Here is a 22986-nt window from a genome sequence, read left to right on the forward strand (position 1 = left end):
TTTTATAGGTCTACAGACATAAATTAAACTATTGCGATAATTTGGTTTATTGACCTCTGTAAAATAATTATATATTGGTATTAAATAAACGACTTCAAAGACAATACCAATTATTTCCCAATATTGCGACAACATATAGTGCTACTAGGGACAATCCTAAATGCTCTTGAATTCCGCACGTGAAGATGGTTCAGCCGAACGATTTCCACTTTTATATCAATTCGAAATTACAGGATGCGCTCTGATAATTCGCTCGACCTGCGCCGTGAATGCGTTCGTAAATCGACTGCACGAGCACTCGAGCGTGGATGGTATCGCGCGTCATCAGCTAGTTGACTAATGAGCTCCATATGACGATTGCACGGCGCCGCGAGTTCTCATGGACGTTCACGCGAGCCACGTGTGTGGAGGCGAGGGTGAGTGCGTTTCGTGTAAGCGGGTTGCATGACGCGCTCTACAATTGCCACCGCAACTCCGTGCTCAGCGACGCTGAAGGCACGGTGCCCCCCTCCCCCTCGTATTTTTTTCCGTACCGTCCGACTCTTCACGGTTTTCGATACGTGACAGTACGATAAATAATTAATAATTGCCGATGCATTGTTCCTCGCAAGGGAAACGATAGCCAATAACAGCGGGAGGCATCGCGCTCTCGCTGTTTTCTAGATGGCTTCGCGAAATTGTATTCTAAAAAAAAAAAGAAAGCACGGCAGTATTAATAAATAAACAGGTGCAAATTTTTTAGTTTCTAAAACTCGCAACCGTATATTTAACCATTTAAAGCATACATTTTTCCTTTCTAAAAAAAATTAATAAACGACATGGCAAATTCTAATTGGAGAAATTTATTTCGAAAAATATTACCTCAGATAGGGTTTGTACCTGGAACTCCCTACACTCTAGGCGGGCGTCTCACCAATTTGACCACTGAGCCATGTGGTAATATTTGGTGATTTGGTGAGACGCCCGCCTAGAGTTTAAAGAGGTCCAGGTACAAACCTTGGCCGAGGTAATATTTTTCGCAATAGATTTCTCTAATTAGAATTTGCCAGTTGTGTCGTTTATTGATTTCCCTACATTGATTGATTATTTACTGGCGACAATAAGTCTTTATCCTTGTTTATTATTTTTTCTCGATCCACTATAACGGATTGAAATTGCAAGAAAAGCAGAGGTCAAAAAAGCTCTTTGACCACAGTTCAGAATCGTGCACGACGATATTTTCGGGACATACGTATTTATACATAATTTACTAAACGTAATGATAGAATCCCCGCACACATTGTTGCACGAAGTATGCCGACAGAAATTCACACGTGGGGAGGCGGGGGGAGGCACGCAGGGGATACGCCTTCGTCGAACAGGTCGCATGTATTGCGTACAGTTAAGTATACGTCACGTTGTACCATTGTGGCACGAACGACCACCACAAGGCGCATCGCAGAGCGCATGCGGGTGGATGTCACAGAAGGCGTGGTGATCTGATCTCCAGCGGGCATACAACCCCCTTCCTCTTGGAGCCCTAACGGCTCCATTAACACCTGGTACCGCACACACCTCGCGCTCTCCTCTATCTCACGCGTCATCAAATTTTTATATCCTAACAAATTTGAAGAGACAAGTGGATGAAAGAAATGCGCCGCCCTCGAAGTTCCTTGGGAATAATTGACTTTGAAATTTAACTGCTTCAGCAATTTCATCGCCACGTTATATTGACGTTATACATATATTTATCTAGGGACAGATTTCTTCAAATATTATCACGTTATATTGAATGATAAAAATCATCAACGCAGCGGACTTGCATCTTTTTTGACACGCCATTCGAACGGTGTAGAAAACGCTTAATTAAAAAATTGTTTAAATTATGACAAAAAATTTTTTGTGTTATTTAAGAGTGCCTTAATAAATCCCAAGAAGATTAATTTTATTATAGGGTGCATTTACTGTGATAAAAATTGTTAAAGATAAGCATATTTTAAGATTTTTGGGCCGTTAAAGTGGAATGACCCCGTAATTAAGAATCGATATAGTTGGGTGTAATCGTACTATATTCGCGGACGCATCGCGTGATTCCCAGCCCTTCACTTTTTCGATCACTATAAATCAAACGATGTCCGACCGCGCAAGGTCGCGCGGCGCGAAAATAGCGTCGCTTATGGAAACCGCCCGCGCGTCCCGCGACATACATTCCGCGCGCCATCGGCGGGGCACAAAAGAGGGCCGGAATGACGACGCCTCGCTTCCATCTCAACGAGGAGTGCGCGCCCGTCGTTCGCGAGTCGGGACAGGCATAAATCGTGGCCGCGATAATGGAATTCTCAACGGGGGTCGCATTGACACGGCTGCGAAATGTCGTGTGCCGCGGGGGCGAATAGAGATCAGGCGTCGCGCACCCGAGGGCGGCGTCGCGGGATGAGGAACTGGCGAACGAACGGTGCCGCACACCTTGGTGTACAGGCTGTTCCAGATTTCCCGTGCTGAAAATTAAACGGCGAAGAAAAATGCAAGGATTACATTGAGACGTTCAGTATTAATAATAATCAAAATTTTTTAGTCAACATTAACCGGCCAGTGTTTTAATATAGAAAACACTAAAAAGCTTGATTATTGTTATCTATTACTGGCAACTTAAAGAGATAACGTTAAGGACATTAATATTGAATGTTTGGCGTGTCGAAAGAAAAGATACTTAGAAATGAAGTTAAAATTGTCATGTGCGACTCTTCACCCACACACATTTTTTTATATTGTAAATTCGATTAACAACGTTAAGTTAAACGAGGTATAAAAATGTACGTTCAGCAAAAGTTGAAATAGACTTGGATAGAAAGGACCACCCTGTAGACGTGATGTACCTTATATTCGAATGATTAGATTAACCGACGACGATGGTCCTCGTGTGAACGCTCCCATACAAGAAACACGTGCGCTCCGTTTTCCCTCCTTTTCCTATATTATCCCCCGGATTTCTCTCTTCGTCGCGCCATCCCCTGCCCCGAGCGTCGCGCACTATGCTTCGCATGAATCACGTCTGGCCCCGTAGATTCCTCCTATCCTCCGTTTATCTCGCGCTACTCCGTCGACAAAATTGGAAGATTGATTGATGGCGATCGATTTAGTAAAATATCTGGCTAGCAATTATCCGCTTCTCGCTAATGATACGTACGACAGCATGAAGTAATCTGCACCCTCAGAAAAGATTTCTGTTACCGGGACAAAAATATTTTTGACGCATTTATATTTCTCGCAATCTCATTTAGTATAAAAATAAGACAATATCAAAATAAAATCAATAGTTCTTATTCTCTTCTATCGAATTAAAAAAAGATTTACTTACTATGTTGAGACAAGAGCAACTTGTATAAATGTAAGTTTATATATTCTTGCGTTTAGAATAAATTTTCCCTCCATCTTACAACGCGCGAAGTTGACACCATGATATTCGACAAGAGACGATACATACTATCATTTTAGTCTAGATTTTTAAATTGTTCATTTTAATTAAAATATTTCATTTCATTAAAATATTCCTTTCTCTCTATAATATAAATATGATTGGCGCCATATCGATCCTATTTTATGATACATTCAAGTGTAATAGTATTGGATCCGGAAACGAGAAAGATCTTCGCCAAACGAAATTTGTGAAGATTCTGTTTTTCGCTTCTAATTAGAATTTTTATATTTGACAGTTTCGTTAATAAGACTTCCACAGAAAATGCGTTGTAATCATAAGTTTGTGTGAAAAATTATATAGATATTTCTTATAGACGTTAAAGAAACTGTAATAATGGAAGAGGTACGATTTTTCGACAGCTTAAAACGATTTTTAATAGTTTTTAAAAACTTGTAATTTTACAGTTCACCAGTTCACACGCAGAGGTTGTGAGATTGAACAAGCATAACGTGACTAACTTCGAAGTTATACTAGTTATACTGTGAATCACTTTCAGCGCGTTTTACGACGTGCCGAAGTGTTTTTTTCACAATACCTTAAGATTTATATGGCGCCGGCTTTTATGACGGTCTGACAGATGTGCAATTTTTGCGAAGGTTTAACTATCATTAGTGCCTCTATATAAGTTTTTTTCTAATATTCCGCCTGGCACCCGATTTCTCTTGGATATCGCGGGCATCCATTAACTAAATATTGTTCTGCGTTCTATGAGTTACGTATCACAATTTGCTCATGGTACTTTAAGAGCTATTCGGTGTCACTAAAGGTTGACCCTTTAATGCGTTTTTTTTAAAGAGGAAAAGTTTTTTTAACAAAAAGCGAGAGTGTAGTCTTTCTAGTATCTATAAAATTTTACAACTTCTTTATATGTATTGTACAGGTGTTGCATCAACAATCGTGAAAAAGGAAGAAGTAAATAAAAGTGTGCTTCAGAAAATATTATTTGGAATAGCTAAAGCGAAATCGTTGATTTGGTATATTCATGATTTCAGTTACAAAGCTATGCGAAAGAATATTTAGTATAGATAAAATAGAAGGGGGGGGGGGGGTTCACGTCATCGTTGCATCAAAACAACTGATTTTAGAATTGATTTTATTCAGTTTGTAAGGTCCTAATATATTAATATTTTAGAATCAGAGGATGTTGATTAGAAGACATTAGAATTATTATTTACTAGAAATGTTTTTTTTACGTTAAGCAATTTTAAGGACTGCTAATTAAATGCACTCGTCCTTTGACTTTTATATACGAGGAAACACGTTTTTTTCCCCGTGAAAATTTTCGTCCCATTGGTGTTCTACAGGTTCGACGCGAAGTGGGTAAATGAGCCAGCATCAACTACCTGCGATGCAGCGAGATAGTTAAATCTCACGGCGCTTCCGGAAACGCTTTGTTTGGCGCGGGCGGGAGTATTGAATGACGCGCGTTTTCAAACTAAAGAAGCATTTCGTCAAAAGGCGAATCGCTCGCCTGGGCGAGGGCAGGGATGAAAAGGGGAAGGCGAGCGTCGAAACGCCGCCGATGGTAATTTGAGAAGCCGAAGAGAGGCGAAATAGAAGCGAACGACGGGGGCACTCGTTAACAGGGTAAGGAGAACCGGCGAAGGCGCTTATGAAAGGGATGACGAGATTCTGTCAGAAGGAGACGAGACACTGCAGTTCAAGGGAGAGGAGTAGACGAGACAGAAAAGTAGGAAAAGAAAAACAAGCAGATAATGTTTAAGAAAGGGAGCTCTAATGTACAATAATAAGTGCAATGTATGTATAGTAAGTAAATGCGTGATAAATTGCGATAACGTGTTTAATTCTGTGTCGTGTTAATAACGTGTTTAAGTCTGTGAGATATTTTAATGATTTGCTTTCTTAAAATAGACAATAAAATAATAATCTCATTAATTTATAGCTTGCAAAAGTTTTTTTATATATAAAGCGAATAAAATGTGGAATTAATCGATTTTTATTTTAAATGGCTTAAATAACTACTGAGGGGTTTGTGAAACAGAGGAATTTTATCAGAGAACAAGATTTTTAAAGTTTTATCGACAATAATTTGCTAAACGATCGTAAAGAGATCAGCGTTTAAAAAGTTTGTTTTTATTTTGGGTGAAGACACAGAGGGGGGTAAAGAAAAGAGAATGTAAGAGTAGGTGAGATCGACAATGCTGACAAAGAATCGACTGTCAGCACATTGTCAGCACTGACAGCGGGTTCGAGTTACGTCACTTGGTCGGGGCCGCTGCGCTTTTTCAGAACGGCCATTCAAAGCTGCGCTTTACAGTCAGTGCGGGTAGACGACTACGGGAATCGACGGGGATGCTTCTTACACGCTGCACGGTGCCCACATGATCCGTGCAAGAAGACATCTTTCTTCGGGCGTCCGACGTGGGAGTGGTCGAGATGGTCGGCCATTGCACGAAGCACAAGACTTTGAAAGCAAACTGTCCCGATAAAAAAATGTTATCCAGCTTAATTTCGCTTACGAATGTGCAAGATTCAAGAATCTGATAAAAACAGTAGATGTCATTTCGCCAAAAAACTTAAATTGCAAAAATATAAGCAAGGGGATAACGGATATGTAATTGCGGCCAAAGAAATATGGCCAAATCATTTCAAGCGAAACGGAACAAAGCGCTTACAAATAAAAGTAAAGTTAACAAATTTCTGTAATAACATTGTAGTATAAATATAAGAGTAAAAATGTTGGGAAAATGTCAGAAATTTGTTTCGTATTTCTTTACTTTACTGGAACTGAAACGCAATCCTTTCTCGAGAAATCAAACCGTAGAGAGAATCCTCCCTTTAGAAGTACGTTGCATTATGAAGTCCTCCTTTGCAAGTTGGTTCCAGAAATGGTTCCCACCGATCGTCTTGCCTTTTCTTTCTCGTTCTTTTTCTTCTGATATAACGGCAAGCAGTCTCTTGCGCATAGATGAATGCGTAACCAGAGGCCGGATGTCTCCGCCCAGGATGGATGCGCGTCTTGTAAGGTACTCCTCGAGAAGCTCCTTCATCTCCTTTCTCAAGGTGCGCCGTCTCTGATTTCTGATCTACTGGCCGGTGTAACTACTTGTCGCTCTACACTTTGCACCGCCCACTTTGAGAACGGGAGGAGAAACGTGAAAACAGCGGAAAGTTCGTTACGTATCCCGGTTGACAAACCAACCGACGTCTGATTTTCATAACACTGAACTTCCGGCCGACTAACGGACGTCTTTGCGCCCTCGTTTTCCCCGTCGTTCCATCGTCATCCATGATGGAGAACTTCTTGGTCTCCGGGCAGCCGGAAGGGGTTAAAAGTCGACGGGTCACTACTACGCCATATTGTCGCACTGACAAATCTTAGGAAAAATCAATGGTTTGAAAAGAAATTTATCTAGGCATCCATTTTTATGGCTGCGAGAACAGTCTCACGAGGATAGAGTTAAAACACAATTAATAAGCAGTGTAGGAAAATTGATAACCGACACAACTGGCATGGTTTAAAATTAGAGACAATTTATTGCGAAGAAACATTACCTCAGCCAGGGTTTGAACCTTCCCTACACTCTAGGCGGGCGTCTCACCAATTCGACCACTGAGGCAATTAATATGTTATTGTGAAGCATCTTTACGTTAGGGAAAATTTTGTGAACCGCCGATACATATCGCGCAACGTGCTTTTCAAGCGAGCTTCCCATGTCAAATTAACCGGAGACTCGAGTATTCTCATGAGCGCGGGTTCACGCATATGGCGGATTTTCGTATGGTTCCATCGTCAAAGGGCGCCCGCTTTACTCCCCCAACGATCAGGTAAAACGCGAGGGCATCACCGATGCTCGCGTTTTACGTGATATTGACCCGACCATATGCTCGTTAGTTCCCATAATATTGCCATCCTAACGTTGCTGATGTACACGCTGGTATCTAGATGGAGGCAGCAACAGGTAGGTGCTCCGTCATTGTTCTAATCACTCCGTCACGTCTCCGATGGGCGAACTGACGATTTGCTCAGTCACGCAAACTATAATCACCTAATCTCATGTCTTTCGCGCTGCGTCATGTCGTTTATGCTCATTAGAAATCAATGGAAAAGTATTTATTATGTACGCAACCACAACGTTGTGTACAATTAAAATTTATGAGTGCGAAATGGTAAAATAATCGAGATTGAATTGCGTAACATTTGACTTTTAAAATTGCACAATTAATTTTGATAAGTAATTAAGGTAGTTGTTTCGCGACAGTAATGCTCAAGAGTTTCTTTCATATAGAAATATCTAGAGAGATGTGTTTGCATTCAAAACGATATGTTTGCTAAATATTTAGTAAAGTTGATTATTGTTTTACTGTATCTTTTTACAGGAAAAATTTATTTACATGACGGTAATGTTACAGGCAAGTTGTGGAAGCAGATTTTTTTCAATACATTACATCAATACTTTTTGAAAGGATATACTATTTTCTTAACATTTTTATTTTAAACAGTTTCAAAATCCGACATTTAGCTAAGTCACATTTCCGTCCTTTTATGAAGTCACCCTTTATACCTATACAAATTTTTAACCTGCTAGAGCAGGTCTCTAATTGGAGATTAGAGAAATACTTTACACAAAATAATAAAAGCCGAATAGCAAGTCTGAGCATAATACCCTAAGGGTAAATAAAAGTCGGAGCGTAAGGCAAGTGTTGAATAGAGACAGAACTGACAGAAAAATAAATGAAACTTCTAAATTTCTTTTACTTATGCCCGTTTCTACCAATGCAGATTAACTTTAATCTCAGCTTAAATTACTTCTTGTCCTTTTTCAATTCATAAAACTAGAGAACGATACAAAGCAAGTTGAACCGAGATTAAAGTTAAACTGCGTTGGTAGAAACGGGTGTAACTAGCACAACTTCTCAAATGCTTCTTTTACAGTCCGCTGTTTCAATTTACGCTTCCTAAAAGTTTAAGCTTCCGTCATTCTTTATTTACATTTTGCTTACACTCCGATCTTCATTTTCGCCAGAGTAGCGTTTTGTTTATAAACTCTTTCCTAAAGATTTTCAATGATGATTAGGCGCCGACATTTTCTGAGCCATACCTATAAGAGAACGTTGTTTCTTAATATCCTTTCTTGTGGTTCGTTTGTTCAGATGCTGTCCTGGCATTTATAAACAATTTACCCCATTTTATGGAAAAACCGAATTGTTCTGTTTGACAATAATAAAACTCTTGTAAGATCACGAATCAAATAAATTTTATTTAAATTGTTTATGATTCTTTCTATCGTCAAGATATCAAGCACTCTACAAAAGTAAATTGCAAATAGTAAAAATAATTATATAAAAATGGAATAAGATTCAGTAATAAATCTTCCGTTTCTTTGGTGCAAGAATGAAACAAATCTCTTGGTTCTTTTCATCGTACAGTTGTGATAACAACTCTTCACATTTTTCATAAACGCCAGAGCAGCATCGAAACAAACGAACCATAAGAAAGGATACTAAAAAAATGGCGTTCTATTACTAGTATGCCTTAAAAGATGTCGGCGACTAATGTTCATATCTGAAACTTAAATACATAATAATACTAGAAAGCAATCGAAATTTAAATAATGTCAGATTATTTTTTGACTGGTTGAATCAACATATTCAGAGACAACAGATAGTGACAAAAATTAAGAGAATTTTGAATCATTTTTTTCTGATTTTAGATCACACTTTTATCTATATTTCTATACGATTTAGATTTGTAAAGTAAATCTCTTTTCTGTTTCATATTATCAGTTCTTTTTCTGCATTTATTTGCAACTCGATAGATCCTGGTGTATGTACATCTTATTTACTATCCGAAATTTCGTTTCAATAAACAATTATCTTTCCAGTAAAATTAAAAAACTAGAATTCTCTCTCTCTCTCTCTCTGTTTTAATAACTTCGATAGAATCAGTTAATTCGTACAATTATTTCACGCGCGATAAACATACAAATAGAAGAATTTATAATAAGTACAACTTAAAGATTGTTAAATGCAACACTTGTTCGCATGCATTGCTTTATGCGTTAATAACTCTTTAATAAACAAGGAGGTAATATCTTCTAAAGGTTACTTGAACAGTCACATTTTAAAAATATGTCATAGTCCGGCTTTACGAAAGAAAGCACTCGCTAAAATAGCATTCCTTCGGTTAATACCCCTCGTTCTTTTACGACAGCCGAACATATTTTGATTTTGACCTCATTTACTTTCGGCACGTTTGACTTCTTTAGAAAGCGATTCCAGTATCTTACTCGTGTCCAGTAAATGTTGATTTGTCGGTCTCATTTGCCTTCATCACATTTGCCTTCTTGACAAAGCGACTCAAATCTCTTATTTACGTCCCGCAAAAATGTTCTCCCTCCGTAAACGCAGTGTAGAATAGAGAAGCGGCGTGACCATTGTCTGCTCTGTATTCCCGTGGCAGTTACGTATAGATAATCTTCTATCCCGACATATAGTATTGCTCTAAAGCCAAAACGGTGCACGGTCGGACGAGCATTCGGCCGCGCCGGGCTTACCTCTCAATGACGGCCAAGTCGAGGGTGCAAACACAGAACTCAAACCGAGAACACGTTTCTATTCGCGTAGAAATTTTTTTCTATCGCGTGTCTATGGAGTCTTTGGAGTGTCAATGTTTAAGGAAAGATTACAGAAACGCGTTATAAAACATACAATTTGTATATACAAAATATTTGTGGACAAATGCTGATAGCCTCTTTGCCTCGGATCATTTACAACACTTATCTTGTAATCATTAAAAAAGATAAGGTATAGTTAAGGAATCATTTTAGTAAAGAAAGTCGAAATAACGCTGCAATAAAATTTTCCACAACTTCTAGTTTCATCAACGTTGTCACGACAGCAACGTCATACACGAATAATGCGAAAAGAATTGAATCCTTCCTTCGCTACTTCAAGACTCGGATATAAAAGAATTAACAACAACGCGCACGATTAATTGGGATCATCAAAGCTTCCCTCCATGTGCCTCCGCGTTGTCGGCTGCGAAGCGTCATAAAAATACACCTGGTGTAATCTGCAAAGATAGCATCGACTCGAGTAGGACTCTCTCGGGCGAGGGGGAGCTTGATATGCCATCGAGAGATCCAATCTCCGCGATATTACATCGGTTATGACGGATTCCTGGCGTAATTCACCGACTGTAAGAACAGCTCGCGCCCCAACCCTGTTTCGCGCGCGCATATCATACACACGCGCATGTATACGCATTCGCGAGGGGGGTCCCCGTAGGGATCGGGGCACGAGATAATTCAAGATGGAGTCAGGGAGTCAGGCGCGGCGCATCTGCCCGCGTCGCTATTATTCCAAGTATATGCACTCCGCCGTTTAACCTCCTCCACGTATATCTCCGCGGCGTTTTGAATGGCTAAACTTCGACAAAAGTCTACCCTCTACCTGAGCCTCCTCCGGGCACCACGCATCAACAGATCTCAACGGCCGCGAGAGCGAGGGATTTAATTCCGGTCCTCAAACAGAGCCAGAATTTCGGCGCCGCCAGAATTGCGGACTTTAGCTGGACCAGCGACGTTGTGGGAATGTTTAATGCGCTATTGTGTGCTCGATGATACAAGCAAATACAGCTGCTTATTTTAATATTCGAATATAAATGTTTGCTGCTCTCTAGATTACTATTCTATATTAATTATAATTTATTATATAATATTCTATAGAATTAGAATTAGCTTTATTGTTCCCCTTAGGGTTACAATCTTCCTTAAGCCTAAACTTTTTCTAACTTATTCTAACTTAATATAACTTATCTTACCTATCTTACATTTTCTTACATTTTTACATTTTTGCATTTTTTATATTTTACATTTTTTACATTTTGACATTTTAACACGTACGCACACACACTTCTCTCTCGACTTCCGCTTCTTGCTTTCTTTTCTTTCCTTATATAATATTCTATATTATTCTATATTAAAAGATAATTACAAATCGTTTATCGATTTGAACATGTAAATTTGCTGACGATAGTAACTCCACCCGTAAGAAAACTGCGCTATGTCCGAAAAGAAACCGGCACGCAGGACAAAAGTGGAAAGAAATGGTATTCTTTCTATCAGCCGTTGTTGAGATCCGAAATTCTGAGGGCCCGTCAACTCGCGTACTCGCGTAAACCACACGGTCGGTGTCGCGCGCGTGGTTCTAGCTTGTCACTTAATAATTTGTCGCTTATACTTGGCGCGAGACACTACCGTGTCTCGTGATACTTTACAAGTATTTTAAGCTACCTACATCTTGCCTTAGATCCGCATTAGCCGTTTTCTATATGTTATTTAGTTTTATTGATGGTCCTACTTTAATATTCTATATTAGTTACTGAAAATATTGTGAATTACATAATTATTAGCAATTTTTCTTGCAAGTACTGTAAGTACTGAATTAGAGAATTATAAGGATAGTAGAAATCTGTTTATAATATTACGATATTAGTATCTCAGAGTTTGCAGTTTTATACATATACATATTGATAGATTACTGAAAATACTGTCGACTAATAATTCAAAATACTGTTGATTAATCGCCATCTATTTTAAAATTCACAAAAATGTGAATAATTTTTTTCAATGCAAAACATAAATACTGAACTAGAGAATTTTACAAAAATCTTTTAAACTTGCCGGAACGGATGATATAATATAATATTGATGTGCCAAGTAATTGCCAGCAACAACGTTGATAATCTATTAATGATTTGTTCGTTGAGGAATGCAAATATATATAGTGCAAAAAGATTGTCATGCGCAACGTCACACGGGGTGCGAGGAAGCTGCCTTCCTTCTCACCTCCGTTCGAAGGTGACTCTCGCGAAGTGGTGTTCACAGTGGCGGGGATGATGACGCAACCCCCTGTCGCCTCGTAACGGTGACGTTCAACCCCCGGACACGGACGAGCCACTCCTTTCGTCAGATCCGCCCTTCGCCGAGGGTAGGGAAGCCCTCGGCCAATGAGATACGTTTACCACATAGCAGCATCAAAACTGTTCAGTTCGGTGCTTAGCATCAAAAAGTCCCGACTAAGGTGACTCTCAGTCACATTTCACCTCGGTATTAGTTCTTAGCGTGCCGCCGTGGCCAGAAAGTGATGCCGTAAAACACGGAAGTCTAGCCGTCCGAAAAATCCCCGGCTTTAAAAAAAAATCCCCATTGTGTGCGCGGTGCTGTTGGTCGAAACTTTGTCTCCCGCTCGAGCCTCTTCGATGACCATAGTGCAGTGACGATCGCGAAGGATGCAGAATCAGGAGTCACAGATGCCACACATGCCAGTTCCGCCAAAGATGCCGGCTTCTTCAAGTAAATAGACCTTGATTTTATGCTTGTTTAATGTTACCGAAAACTCAAATATATTTTTTATCTTATTCTGCTGGAAGATCTTAACACGTTCCTTGCCGCGCGGGGTTTACTTGCCCCATGCCGAATTTCCCGTTCAGGTTACTGAATATTTTTCTTTTACTAATTGTAACATTATTAGTTGTTACACCTTTTCAAAATAATAATGAATTTGTCTTTTATACATTAATTGATATATGTTATAGGCAACATTATTAGTTTAGACAATGTGACATTCATATCACTCACGCAGTTTGAACGGAAAGTTATTGAAAACTTACTCCGGCAGGCAACGTGTTAATATTTTCTTCATGACAGAATTTCGAGGAATTTTTGAAACATTTCTTTATATAATACAGCAATCAGTATATATTTAACTTGTACACATCATTCTTATTATCTTTATACCATACTTTGACTTACGTGTTATATCGATATTAAGTCAAACAATTTGGTCGAAACAAGAAGAGTGCGTGTGACCAAATTATATATTTGAGAAAAACGAAAAGTGTTTTATAAGCATGAAATGAATTTTTCAGTAGGTTTTATGTTACTGTGCCCTGAAGAGAGAAACCCTTAAAATAAGTTATCAAAAATATTTTTGTGAACATTTTAGTTTTATACCCCAGAAGAAGAATCCATCGTTAACTTAATTTAGATTGAAATGTCACATATCCCCTTTCTGTTCTCACTAGTTCATTTATCTTTTGTTAATATTGAGATGACAAGTGGAACTATTAAATTTGATATATTATTTTTTAACATAAGAATCATTTGACGCCAGCAGATGAATCAACACGATTAAGCAAAGTAGTTAACGCGCCATTTGCTGTCTAAGCAAAGCAGTTAATCGACCATGACTGGCTATGTGTTTTATTTTACATGAAAAATTTATTGCGAAAAATATTACCTCAGCCAGGGTTTGAACCTGGACCTCCCTTTTCTCTAGGCGGCGTCTCAACCATACTTGTAGGTTGAGGTTTCAGTGGTCGAATTGGTTGAGGAGAAGGGAGGTCCAGGTTCAAACCCTGGCTGAGGTAATACATATTTTTCGCAATAAATTTTCTGTGTTAAAAAAACATATAGCCAGTCATGGTCGATTAACTGCTTTGCTTAGACAGCAAATGGCGCGTGCGAAGCGCGCGCTTGTGTTGTCTAGTTAATAAAATTTCACATGAAAAAATTTTCAATCCCGAACTTTCCATTGCGTGAATTTTTTCTCTGACGTACCACCCGTATTTAAAAAATTTAATAAACGCAACAGCGTTTTTCACCCTGTAAATGTCTGACAATACTATTTTACTGTAAAGCCAAGCGTAAAAAATTATGAGCCGTGTTTACGTAGGATTATCCAATGCCATGAAAAATGCATTAATATAGAGATTATTTAAAGACAAGAAACTAAACTTTTTAAAAATAAACGAAATCGTATAAATTGAGTGTATTCATTCACCACAGCATTTTAACAAATGACTATTTTATCACATTGTTTCGATGAGTAAATATAATACATATTATTTATTATTAGGTACAATATTTAAATCTCCGATGAAAGTATGGAATAAATATTTGCAAGAACTACTAGAAAGTTAAAATTGGTCCTATACTTGACACAATGTGTGTAAAATGACTAAAAAAATATTTTTTCTTACCTTTTAGCTAATCCTCTAATTTACAAATCCTCTAAACTAAAAACATAAATTTGTTTTCATACTGACTCACCACGAGTCGTTTTACAATTATATTACGTTACTTGCCATTCTACATGACGGTCCATTTTCTTTTGTTGTATTGTGTAAATAACCCAACATTTTCTAAAGTCTTTACCCTTTTTTCTAATACCCGTACCTCACGACCGAGGGGGAAACCGCTGAGGGCATTGTGGTGTACAGATTTGCGGCATTACCGGGCATTACTAGGGCATTTTTGGGGCATTACGTCTTGCTGAGGCATTATAAAGATAAAATAAGATAAAATAAGATACAATAAGATACAATAAGATAAAACAAGATAAATAAGATAAAAGAAGATAATAAGATAAAGTAATGCCCACTGGGCATCAGTGGGCATTAGTGTAAAGATTTTGGTCAGCGGTTTCCTCCTCGCTCACGACTGTGTGCGATTTCTACCTGACTTCCAATGCAGAGACAAAACTTGGAACGGAATCATAAATCCGTCCGTGTCACAAAAACAAGAGTGCACCTGAGAGACCTGTGTCACACAAACGTGCGATAAAAGTTTACACGCATTCTCGTGACGCACGTATTTATTACGGTCTATCTAAGTGATCGATCGTGGCGTATCGATTCTCATGGTTTTCGCCGTGGCATGCTAATTCCATCTCGTGTGAAACAACAAACATGTGGCATTTAAATATAGCGAACCACCGTGCGTTTAAAATACAATTCATCCCCGAGCGTAGCTCATCCATGAGAAAGTAACGACAGATGGTTCGAAACTATCCGTCGAAAACGAATCACCGTGGTGGTCGGCTAGCAGGTTGACGCGGGTGGTTGAACACAGCGTCAGTTGGTTCCCAATCAGTGCAACACATCGAGCTAATCAGGGCGATTATTCAAATCTATCAGATAGTGATGTTTAACTGTTCCTGGCACTTGCAATAATTTTCCTTTACACGTACAATAATGGATAACAAATTAATCATAGACACAAGATGAGATTGTTTGCATTCTTAAAATTGTGGAGCATTATTTAGATTCGATATCTCTTGAAATCGTTAATACAGGACAAGTCGATCTCTCTTTGCAGATGTAAAAGGGGTGCGTCGGGCATCGGCAGATGACGGATAGACATTGCTCTAGATCAATTATATATGGACACGTACACTGATAGCGAGCGGCTGTCTCTTAAACAGATGTCACTGCATTCCCATGCTCGTTTACCGCGTGCCACCTGATGGCGCGTGAAATGATAGATCGGCGGGAAACAAGTCATTTAGCTGTACATACAAAACGTTATGTGTAACTGTGTGCATATCTGTATCGATTTCTACTATTTGCAATGATCCTTCTTGAACTCCACATCACTCGGGTGACTTTTTTTTTACGTAATTACTCGGGTGGGGTGTATTTTATACTTGGACGTTATATCTCAATTTTTATTCTATTCTCTCGTGATTGTAGCCAAATAAAAATTAATAATATTGTGTGTCCTTCAAATTCCTTATGTTTCGCTTCCAAAATTAATAAAAGAACCTTGTAACATTTTAACATTTTGTTCATTTTAACGTGCCTGAATTTAATAAATACCTTTAACAGCTATGTAATCGTAATACCTTTCGATTTTATTCCGGCCGGCGCAAGCGTATGTGTGACAAAGTAAAATTTATGGAAGACCAATATAAAAAAAGTTTAACGACAGGACGGTTATTTTTTGTCGACGAAACTCGTACCGTCCGAGTGGCGAGGTAACGATATGCGCCGTCGCCGAGCATAAAGCGAGTCATGTACGTTTCGTGGATTGGAGACTCGGTCTATCAGTCCCCTTGTAATTATATCAAGAAGTTCGTAATTTTGCACAGCGAAAGTTCGGCCGGAGGACACATTTTATGGCGCGTTTCGCCGGTCCTCGTCGCGCCGGCCAGCCGGACCCGTGTCCGCCGCCTCTCTTCCTCTCCTCTTCGTTCACCCTTTGCACGCGAACGCGCACCGGCCGCGGGGATGCGCGCAACAAAGTTTTCCCTTAATATCGTGGTCACGAACACGCGGTCGTGTCGCCAACTTTCGGCTTTCGGCGAGCGGAGGAGAAAACGTCGGAGCCGAAACAAAGCCGAAATAACCGTCGCCGGCCGGCGAATTACATATCCGGCCATGTTCGCGGAACCCGGCTCTCTGTCCCCCTTCCGCCCCCTGCGCATTTCAGATATGTCGGATGCTCCACGTGTGCAGGGTATTGCCGTTGAAGTTTACAATTCTGACGTAACGCTTATAGCCGGGCTGCTTTTCGTCGGTGGCCACCGCTCAAATGAAATAATTGATACGGGGGCGCACGTGCTCGCGCTTTAGAGTGATACTTACCGTCTTCGTGCCGCGCGGCGAACGTACGATTTTACATTCCCCTCTTTCCGCCAGCCACACCTCCGGGGCCGGGGCTAATGACAGTATTTTTCGCATATACGCGCGATTGAAAACGCGCGCTTGCGCGCATTCACGCGCCTCATCAAATATTGACGCGATTTTTACAGCGACCCCCCGTGAAGGGGCTCTCCCCCTCCTTCTCTCCCTCCCGCCCGCCGTCTTTCCTCCCCTCTTTCCCGCTTCGGCGAAGAGGACACGGAGGAAGAGACCCGCTCGCGATCGTTTGCCATAAAAATCCCATGAATATTTGACGCGATACGTGACAGAAGGAAGATGATCGAGCGGAATACGAGGAGCCTTCGACGATGAAAAATTCAATCGCGAGTGACTCGCGAGCCGACCGGCTGCAAATTTCATACACGGCCGCGTGACGGCGAGTGCAGAAACGCGTTGCGTGATTCCGACGCGCGTCCGCGCGCGAGTCCCAAGTTTCCCTCTCGGGAAGGGGGAGAAAAAGGTGGACATTCCTAGTCGCGGCGAAGGGGCGCAGCCCTGTCATTCGGTGCCGCAACCCGTCTGCTTTCCGCTCCAACATGTGCACCGCATTTTGCGCATTACCCCGTACCTCCTCGTTAATGATTTACCCCCTGGAACACCGAGGCCTCTCTCTCTCTCTCGCGGTCACATGCGCCGCCAAGAGGGTCGAGCGCCTTTTAACCGGGAATATTATAAAGAAAAAGAGCTCGCGTGCACACGACCGGGAAACTTGTCTCGATTTATCGCCATTACCGGCAATCGAAGTACGCGAGAAACGGTGGAGCGGTATAGCGTGGAAGTTGAGGATAACCGAGGGTGTGACTCTCGCGAACAACTCCCGAGGGTTGCGATGGCGGGTGGCTAATGGAGAACGCGCGTATTTAGTATCGCGGTGTCGTGATGTAAAGTCGTCATTAGTCGCCGCCGGTTGGAATGTGCCGATCAACAGGTTGTTTCGCAGGGTGTTTACCGCGCGCTCGCTTCGAATTTAAAGGATTGAACGTGCTCTGGCGGCCGTTGTTCTCCATCGCTGATCGCCATCGCGGCTAACTACGACAATATTAAAACTACGACAGAGATGAGGAAGCCGACGGGACGGGCCGAGGGAAAGAGAAGGAGCGAGATCGCCGAGTTCGATAGCGGGCAAAGTGTCGTGTTTCTGGCTGCTCACTTAGGATCACTGAATGCAGCAGCCACATCCGGTCTATTCAGGCCCATTCACGATCTCGTCGGTCTCAATGGCGTAGGCGGAGCCGGTGACAAGGAGTTGGTACCCCATTACAAACGCGCGCGCACTCCCGTTATCCTCCGCGCCCGAGAGCCCCGGGGGTTTACGCGCCATGTGCGCGTGTGTGCGTGCATTGTACCCACGTACCCTCCTGCGGGAACTATTGGCGACAAATCGATCCATTCACGTCCGAAATGTCATTCAGCGGGCTCGTGTTGACGCTCGTAAACGGGTTTCGACCAAAATACCGGCATTTTCACCGGCCAAGATTAACGCCGTTGCTTTCCACGGATCGTCGCTGACAATGCCGTGCTTACTCGCCGGCCGGCGACAACTCCCTCCCCCCGTCGTAGGTGAGGAAGTTGACGCGAGGACTGTATCGGATTGATTGACGAGGGAATGATGAAGTGCCTCTTCGCGTCAGCGCGTTCCTTGGGCTGACTGCTGAAGTCGTTGCCTTGCCGAAGCGTCTGTCGATCGAGAGGATCGAATTGCGCTAACGTTTCTTTAAAGGGATTACCATCGGAATGTGCAAAAACGTGGAGAAGCAAGCTGCGCCCTCCCTGTACATTTTTCTTCCCGATTTCTATACAAGAGAACTCTGGGAAAAGAAGACAGTTGGCCAACCCATTTTGGGGCCCACAATTAATAATCGAATTATTTGGATTGTTCGTAACTGTAATCTTTTACGAATTTTACCCCGCGTAACTAAAATAATAGCTATTCTATCTATATCCAAGATTTTTAAGTAATACTAATCAATTCTCACAATTAGGTCCGTCGATATTCGGTAACGCGAAGATAATTGTCACTTAAGAGGCACTAACCGAAATGCCAAGTTGCTCAACTACAAAAAAACCTGTCCAAATTTTTCCCAGCTACGAACAGTCCAAATAATTCCATTACTAATTGTGGGCCTCTCAAAATGGGTTGCTGTCTTTTTTTCCCCCCAGAGAAGAATGTCAAACCAAGAAATCACTCAGAGATCACATGATTTCAGCGTGATACTGCAATACCGAGAGCTATAGTCTACATTCCGACCAGGAGAGCGCGTAACATCCGAAGGAAGCGCACGCCTGATCGGAGCACGGAGAGACAGACGTTAACGAGCTTCGCGAGAATTCGTTTGGTTTTCGAGCTAGTTGTTCGCACGCGATTTGTCGTTTGTCCCCCCCGGTCGTTAAGCAATGTGGATCGGATCAAGAATCTTTATAAACCCTTCAGGTTGAATATTCTCTTGTGATTTCAAATAAGCTCGCTTTATTCGTGCATTATAATATCGCCAATTCCTTTCCTCAGATTCCGTCGCGTCGGAATCTTAAGGCAATCACAAAAACAATAGAAACTATATTACAATCAATCAAATAATTTCGATAAGATATTCTTTCTTCCTCGGATAAAAAGTGTGCGCAGGAGATGCAATTTCTGGGTCTTGTCGTCATTTTATCTGAAACATTTCCTTTCTTTCCAGGCCGCATTCTTTATGATATACCGTGTAAGGTGTGCCGGGATCACTCCTCGGGAAAGCACTACGGCATATTCGCCTGCGACGGATGCGCCGGTTTCTTCAAGCGATCGATTAGAAGGAACCGCCAGTACGTGTGCAAGGCGAAGTCCGAGGGCGGTTGCATGGTGGACAAGACGCATCGGAATCAGTGTCGTGCCTGCCGATTGGCAAAATGCATTCAAGCCGGCATGAACAAAGACGGTAATCGAGGCGCCAGTGCGCTCATTCATTCACCCCCGCCGTTTCTTAAAAGAAATATTTTAGCGAATCTATTTTATAAAATAAAAAAATAGCATTTCCCTCGTTATCGTCCGTTTTCCGCCGCTTGCTAATGTACTAGAAGCCTTTGTACCAAGCGAGAAATCTCTTTACAGCTGTGCAACACGAACGAGGCCCACGAAACTCGACACTTCGTAGACAAATGGCTCTATTCTTTAAGGAGCCCGAAATTATGAATAGCGTGGTGGCACCGCCGCCAACGGCTCTAGATCTCGTTCTACCCAAAGCGCCGTCGGAACCACGGGTCTCCATGCCTGGACCATCGCCCCACCCATCCCTTCCACATCCGGCGTATTGCAACGCATTGACAATATCAAAAGTATGTCTGTGTCTATAATGTATGTACGTACAGGAATAGTCGCCTATTATGAGATAGGCTTTCCAAATTCAATCACAAATCTTTTTTCGCAACGTTTACGCGATCCAACAACGAATTTTCCACTAAACACATTTCACTCCGAGGGCAATAAACTCACGGTAGAACCGGCAGATGATGCATATTAATTTAACGGAAACCCTGCTACACCTCACATTAGGAGCTTGTCTCATAATAGGGGTCTGTCCTGTACGAGTTTAATTTTCCTTGAATTTTCTCTCCAGATATCTTTATAGAGTCCGAATACATTTGTTATAGAATCCATTTGCAAAGTGTAAACATTTTTACGGAAGCGTGAAAAGTTGGGAGACTCGTTTCCAACAGCGACGAAACATTGGGGATCATTGTGTATTCCAGATGCCGTCGACTATTCCGAATCTGCAGTTACCGTTTATACCTTCGATCAATCCCGAGTCCATATGCGAGCAGGCCGCGCGGCTGCTCTTCCTCAACGTGCACTGGGCACGTGATTTGGTGTCGGCAACGAGTCTCGTCATGGAGGACCAGCTGACGTTGCTCGAGTCTTCGTGGCGCGAGCTCTTTCTGCTGGCCGCCGCGCAAATGATTCCTACCCTGGACCCCACGCCCTTACTACCGCCGAGTCTTCAGAGTATCGGGCTCGCGATCGAGGTGAATCGTTTCCGCGAGACCCTGGCCGGCTTCCACGCGATGAACCTGGACCAACACGAGTTTGCCTGCATTAGGGCGATAGTGCTCTTCAAAGCCGGCTTGGACAGCGAATCGGTGTCCAGCAGTAGGAGCACTAGCAGCAACTCACCCAGTCCGGGAAGTCGGCTCAGAGACGCGATTTGCGTCGCCCGGCTGATGGACAGCGCACAATTGGCTTTAGGACAACGACTCAGCGTGGCGTCCTACGGGACTCTCAGGCTCAATAAGCTGCTACTGTTACTGCCTACTCTGCGCTCCGTATCTGCGCATGCCATCGAGGAACTGTTTTTCAGGACTACCATCGGAGTGATTCCGATCGAGAGGATTATCTGCGACGTGTACAAAGCATCGTAACGCAACGGGCCGTCCCGATAACGCAATACGAAACTTGAGGAAAGTACTTATTTGTTACGTTTCTGTTCTGGCTCATTAAGATTTATTTTAACATCCAATATTAACGTTTTATTTATATGAAGAGAAGAATAATTTTGTACATATGATGTGAAATTATTTTTGTTTCTTACTTTTCATTGCTACACAAGGGAGAATGTAAACAATTTTATTTTAATTTTATTAGTATACTTGCACTGGTACGTAAAAGGCAATAATTCTATCGGGGGATTTTTATGCGTTTAATTTTTACTTTCAGCGAATTTGATTGGCCGCAATATGTGGGTAATGTATATTGATGTACATAAAATGCTGTTGCATCTGCATGTTAACAAACATGCAAGTCAGTTTGAACTTGTCCTATGTACGGCTCAAATCGTCAGAGTTTGATTAAATATACACATATTGAACATTTCATTGATCGAGATTTATATTGTGGTTTTATTTCATCTATACATTATTTTATATATTATAACAAGCTCAAACTGCATTGGTGTATCGTGTATCCAACTATACACATACTTGTATATTAGAGCAGCCAATCGAATTTGCTATTAAAGAAGGTGAAGATTACATAATCGTAAAAGGACACGATACACGCGAGATATTAGCTTGAGGCTGATAGATTTAAGTTTTATTAACAGAGAATGCAGTAACGAGATAAAATTATTAGTTGCCGGAGGCTTTGGAGTTGTGCAAAAAATTAATTAAAAGAAGCTGTGTAAAATGTTTCAAGAATAAAATGCTTCGATGAAAAAGGAGTGTGTTGGAAACTAAAGAAATTACTATTATATATATATATACGATAACATGTAAATATAAATGTAAAAACTGTGTAGCTTCGTTATATTCTATCGAATTAAGATACGAAATGTAGGATGATATCTTATTGCGATGCACATGTCAAAAACCATAAGCGTGTGTATAGAATAGATAGGATTTCAAGATATGTAAATAAAACGTTATATATCTTCAAGAATCTCTCTTGCTGTTTCCCGAAGTCCATTGCGTGTAGTTGCAGAAATGAAGACAATAACGCGAGGTAATTATGTCAGGTATTTTCGCCGGCTCCTTTTACAAAACTGTAACGACTAAAGGAGATATGTATGATAGAAGCGGAGAGAGCAAAGGGATTTAGCTGACCGTCGGGACCAACAGGGATATGTAGTGATTTTCCAGTGATTTAAGCTTAACCGTGGGTACAAAGGAGACCGTGCCGAACTTGAAAGGTGCTGTCAGTATTCCGTATACTCGTACCTTAGTAAGCTAACGCGTAATCGCCTGAAATAGTCCCTGCCTAGGGATCTATAAAATTCATGTTGACATCTTTGTCAACGGCCGTTTCTTGCTTCTGTTAGGGGCCTTGTTATTTTTCAGATATTATTCTTTTCCTTGCTTTTGTTACATCGTCACGCCCACGGGCATTAGTGCTTTGACATTACTGTCCGATTCTTAAGCTGGCCATAATTAGAAGCGCGCCGCGTCGTCTGTTTCCACAATTTTATAGATTGTTTTTACAAATAATTTTGCTCGGTTTTCTTCCGCGTATCCTCCAATTGTACGAAAAAATTATTCTCGAGTGAAATCTGGATAGGATTTAGATGGAATAAAATCTGAGTAGAATTTGACGGTTTGTACTTGCGTTGCGATA

The 22986-nt window shown here is 41.2% G+C and overlaps 1 protein-coding gene across 2 annotated transcripts; it reads left to right on the forward strand.

Moving 5' to 3' along the window:
• Positions 1-19217: 19217 nt before the first annotated feature.
• Positions 19218-22331, forward strand: LOC105568456 (nuclear receptor subfamily 2 group E member 1). Of its 2 annotated transcripts, none has more exons than XM_012024154.1 (4): positions 19218-19338; positions 19586-19822; positions 19996-20219; positions 20535-22331. In XM_012024154.1, the coding sequence occupies exons 1-4, from the start codon at positions 19302-19304 to the stop codon at positions 21297-21299; spliced, it is 1263 nt and encodes a 420-aa protein (XP_011879544.1). In that variant the 5' UTR covers positions 19218-19301; the 3' UTR covers positions 21300-22331. The 2 variants fall into 2 exon arrangements, with proteins under 2 accessions (XP_011879544.1, XP_011879545.1); XM_012024155.1 differs by having other exon boundaries at positions 20634-22331.
• The last annotated feature ends 655 nt before the right edge of the window (positions 22332-22986 follow it).

This window comes from Vollenhovia emeryi, unplaced genomic scaffold, assembly GCF_000949405.1.
Source record: "Vollenhovia emeryi isolate VEMERY1.0 unplaced genomic scaffold, V.emery_V1.0 DF939129.1, whole genome shotgun sequence".
Classification (NCBI taxonomy): Eukaryota; Metazoa; Arthropoda; class Insecta; order Hymenoptera; family Formicidae; genus Vollenhovia; species Vollenhovia emeryi.

Bases quoted from the DNA above. Each gene is read 5' to 3' on its own strand.
- LOC105568456 (XM_012024154.1), top strand. From the start codon at position 19,302: ATGTGGATCGGATCAAGAATCTTTATAAACCCTTCAG. The intron at 19,339-19,585 runs GTTGAATATTCT...CTTTCTTTCCAG, and splicing joins AATCTTTATAAACCCTTCAG to GCCGCATTCTTTATGATATA. The intron at 19,823-19,995 runs GTAATCGAGGCG...ATCTCTTTACAG, and splicing joins AGCCGGCATGAACAAAGACG to CTGTGCAACACGAACGAGGC.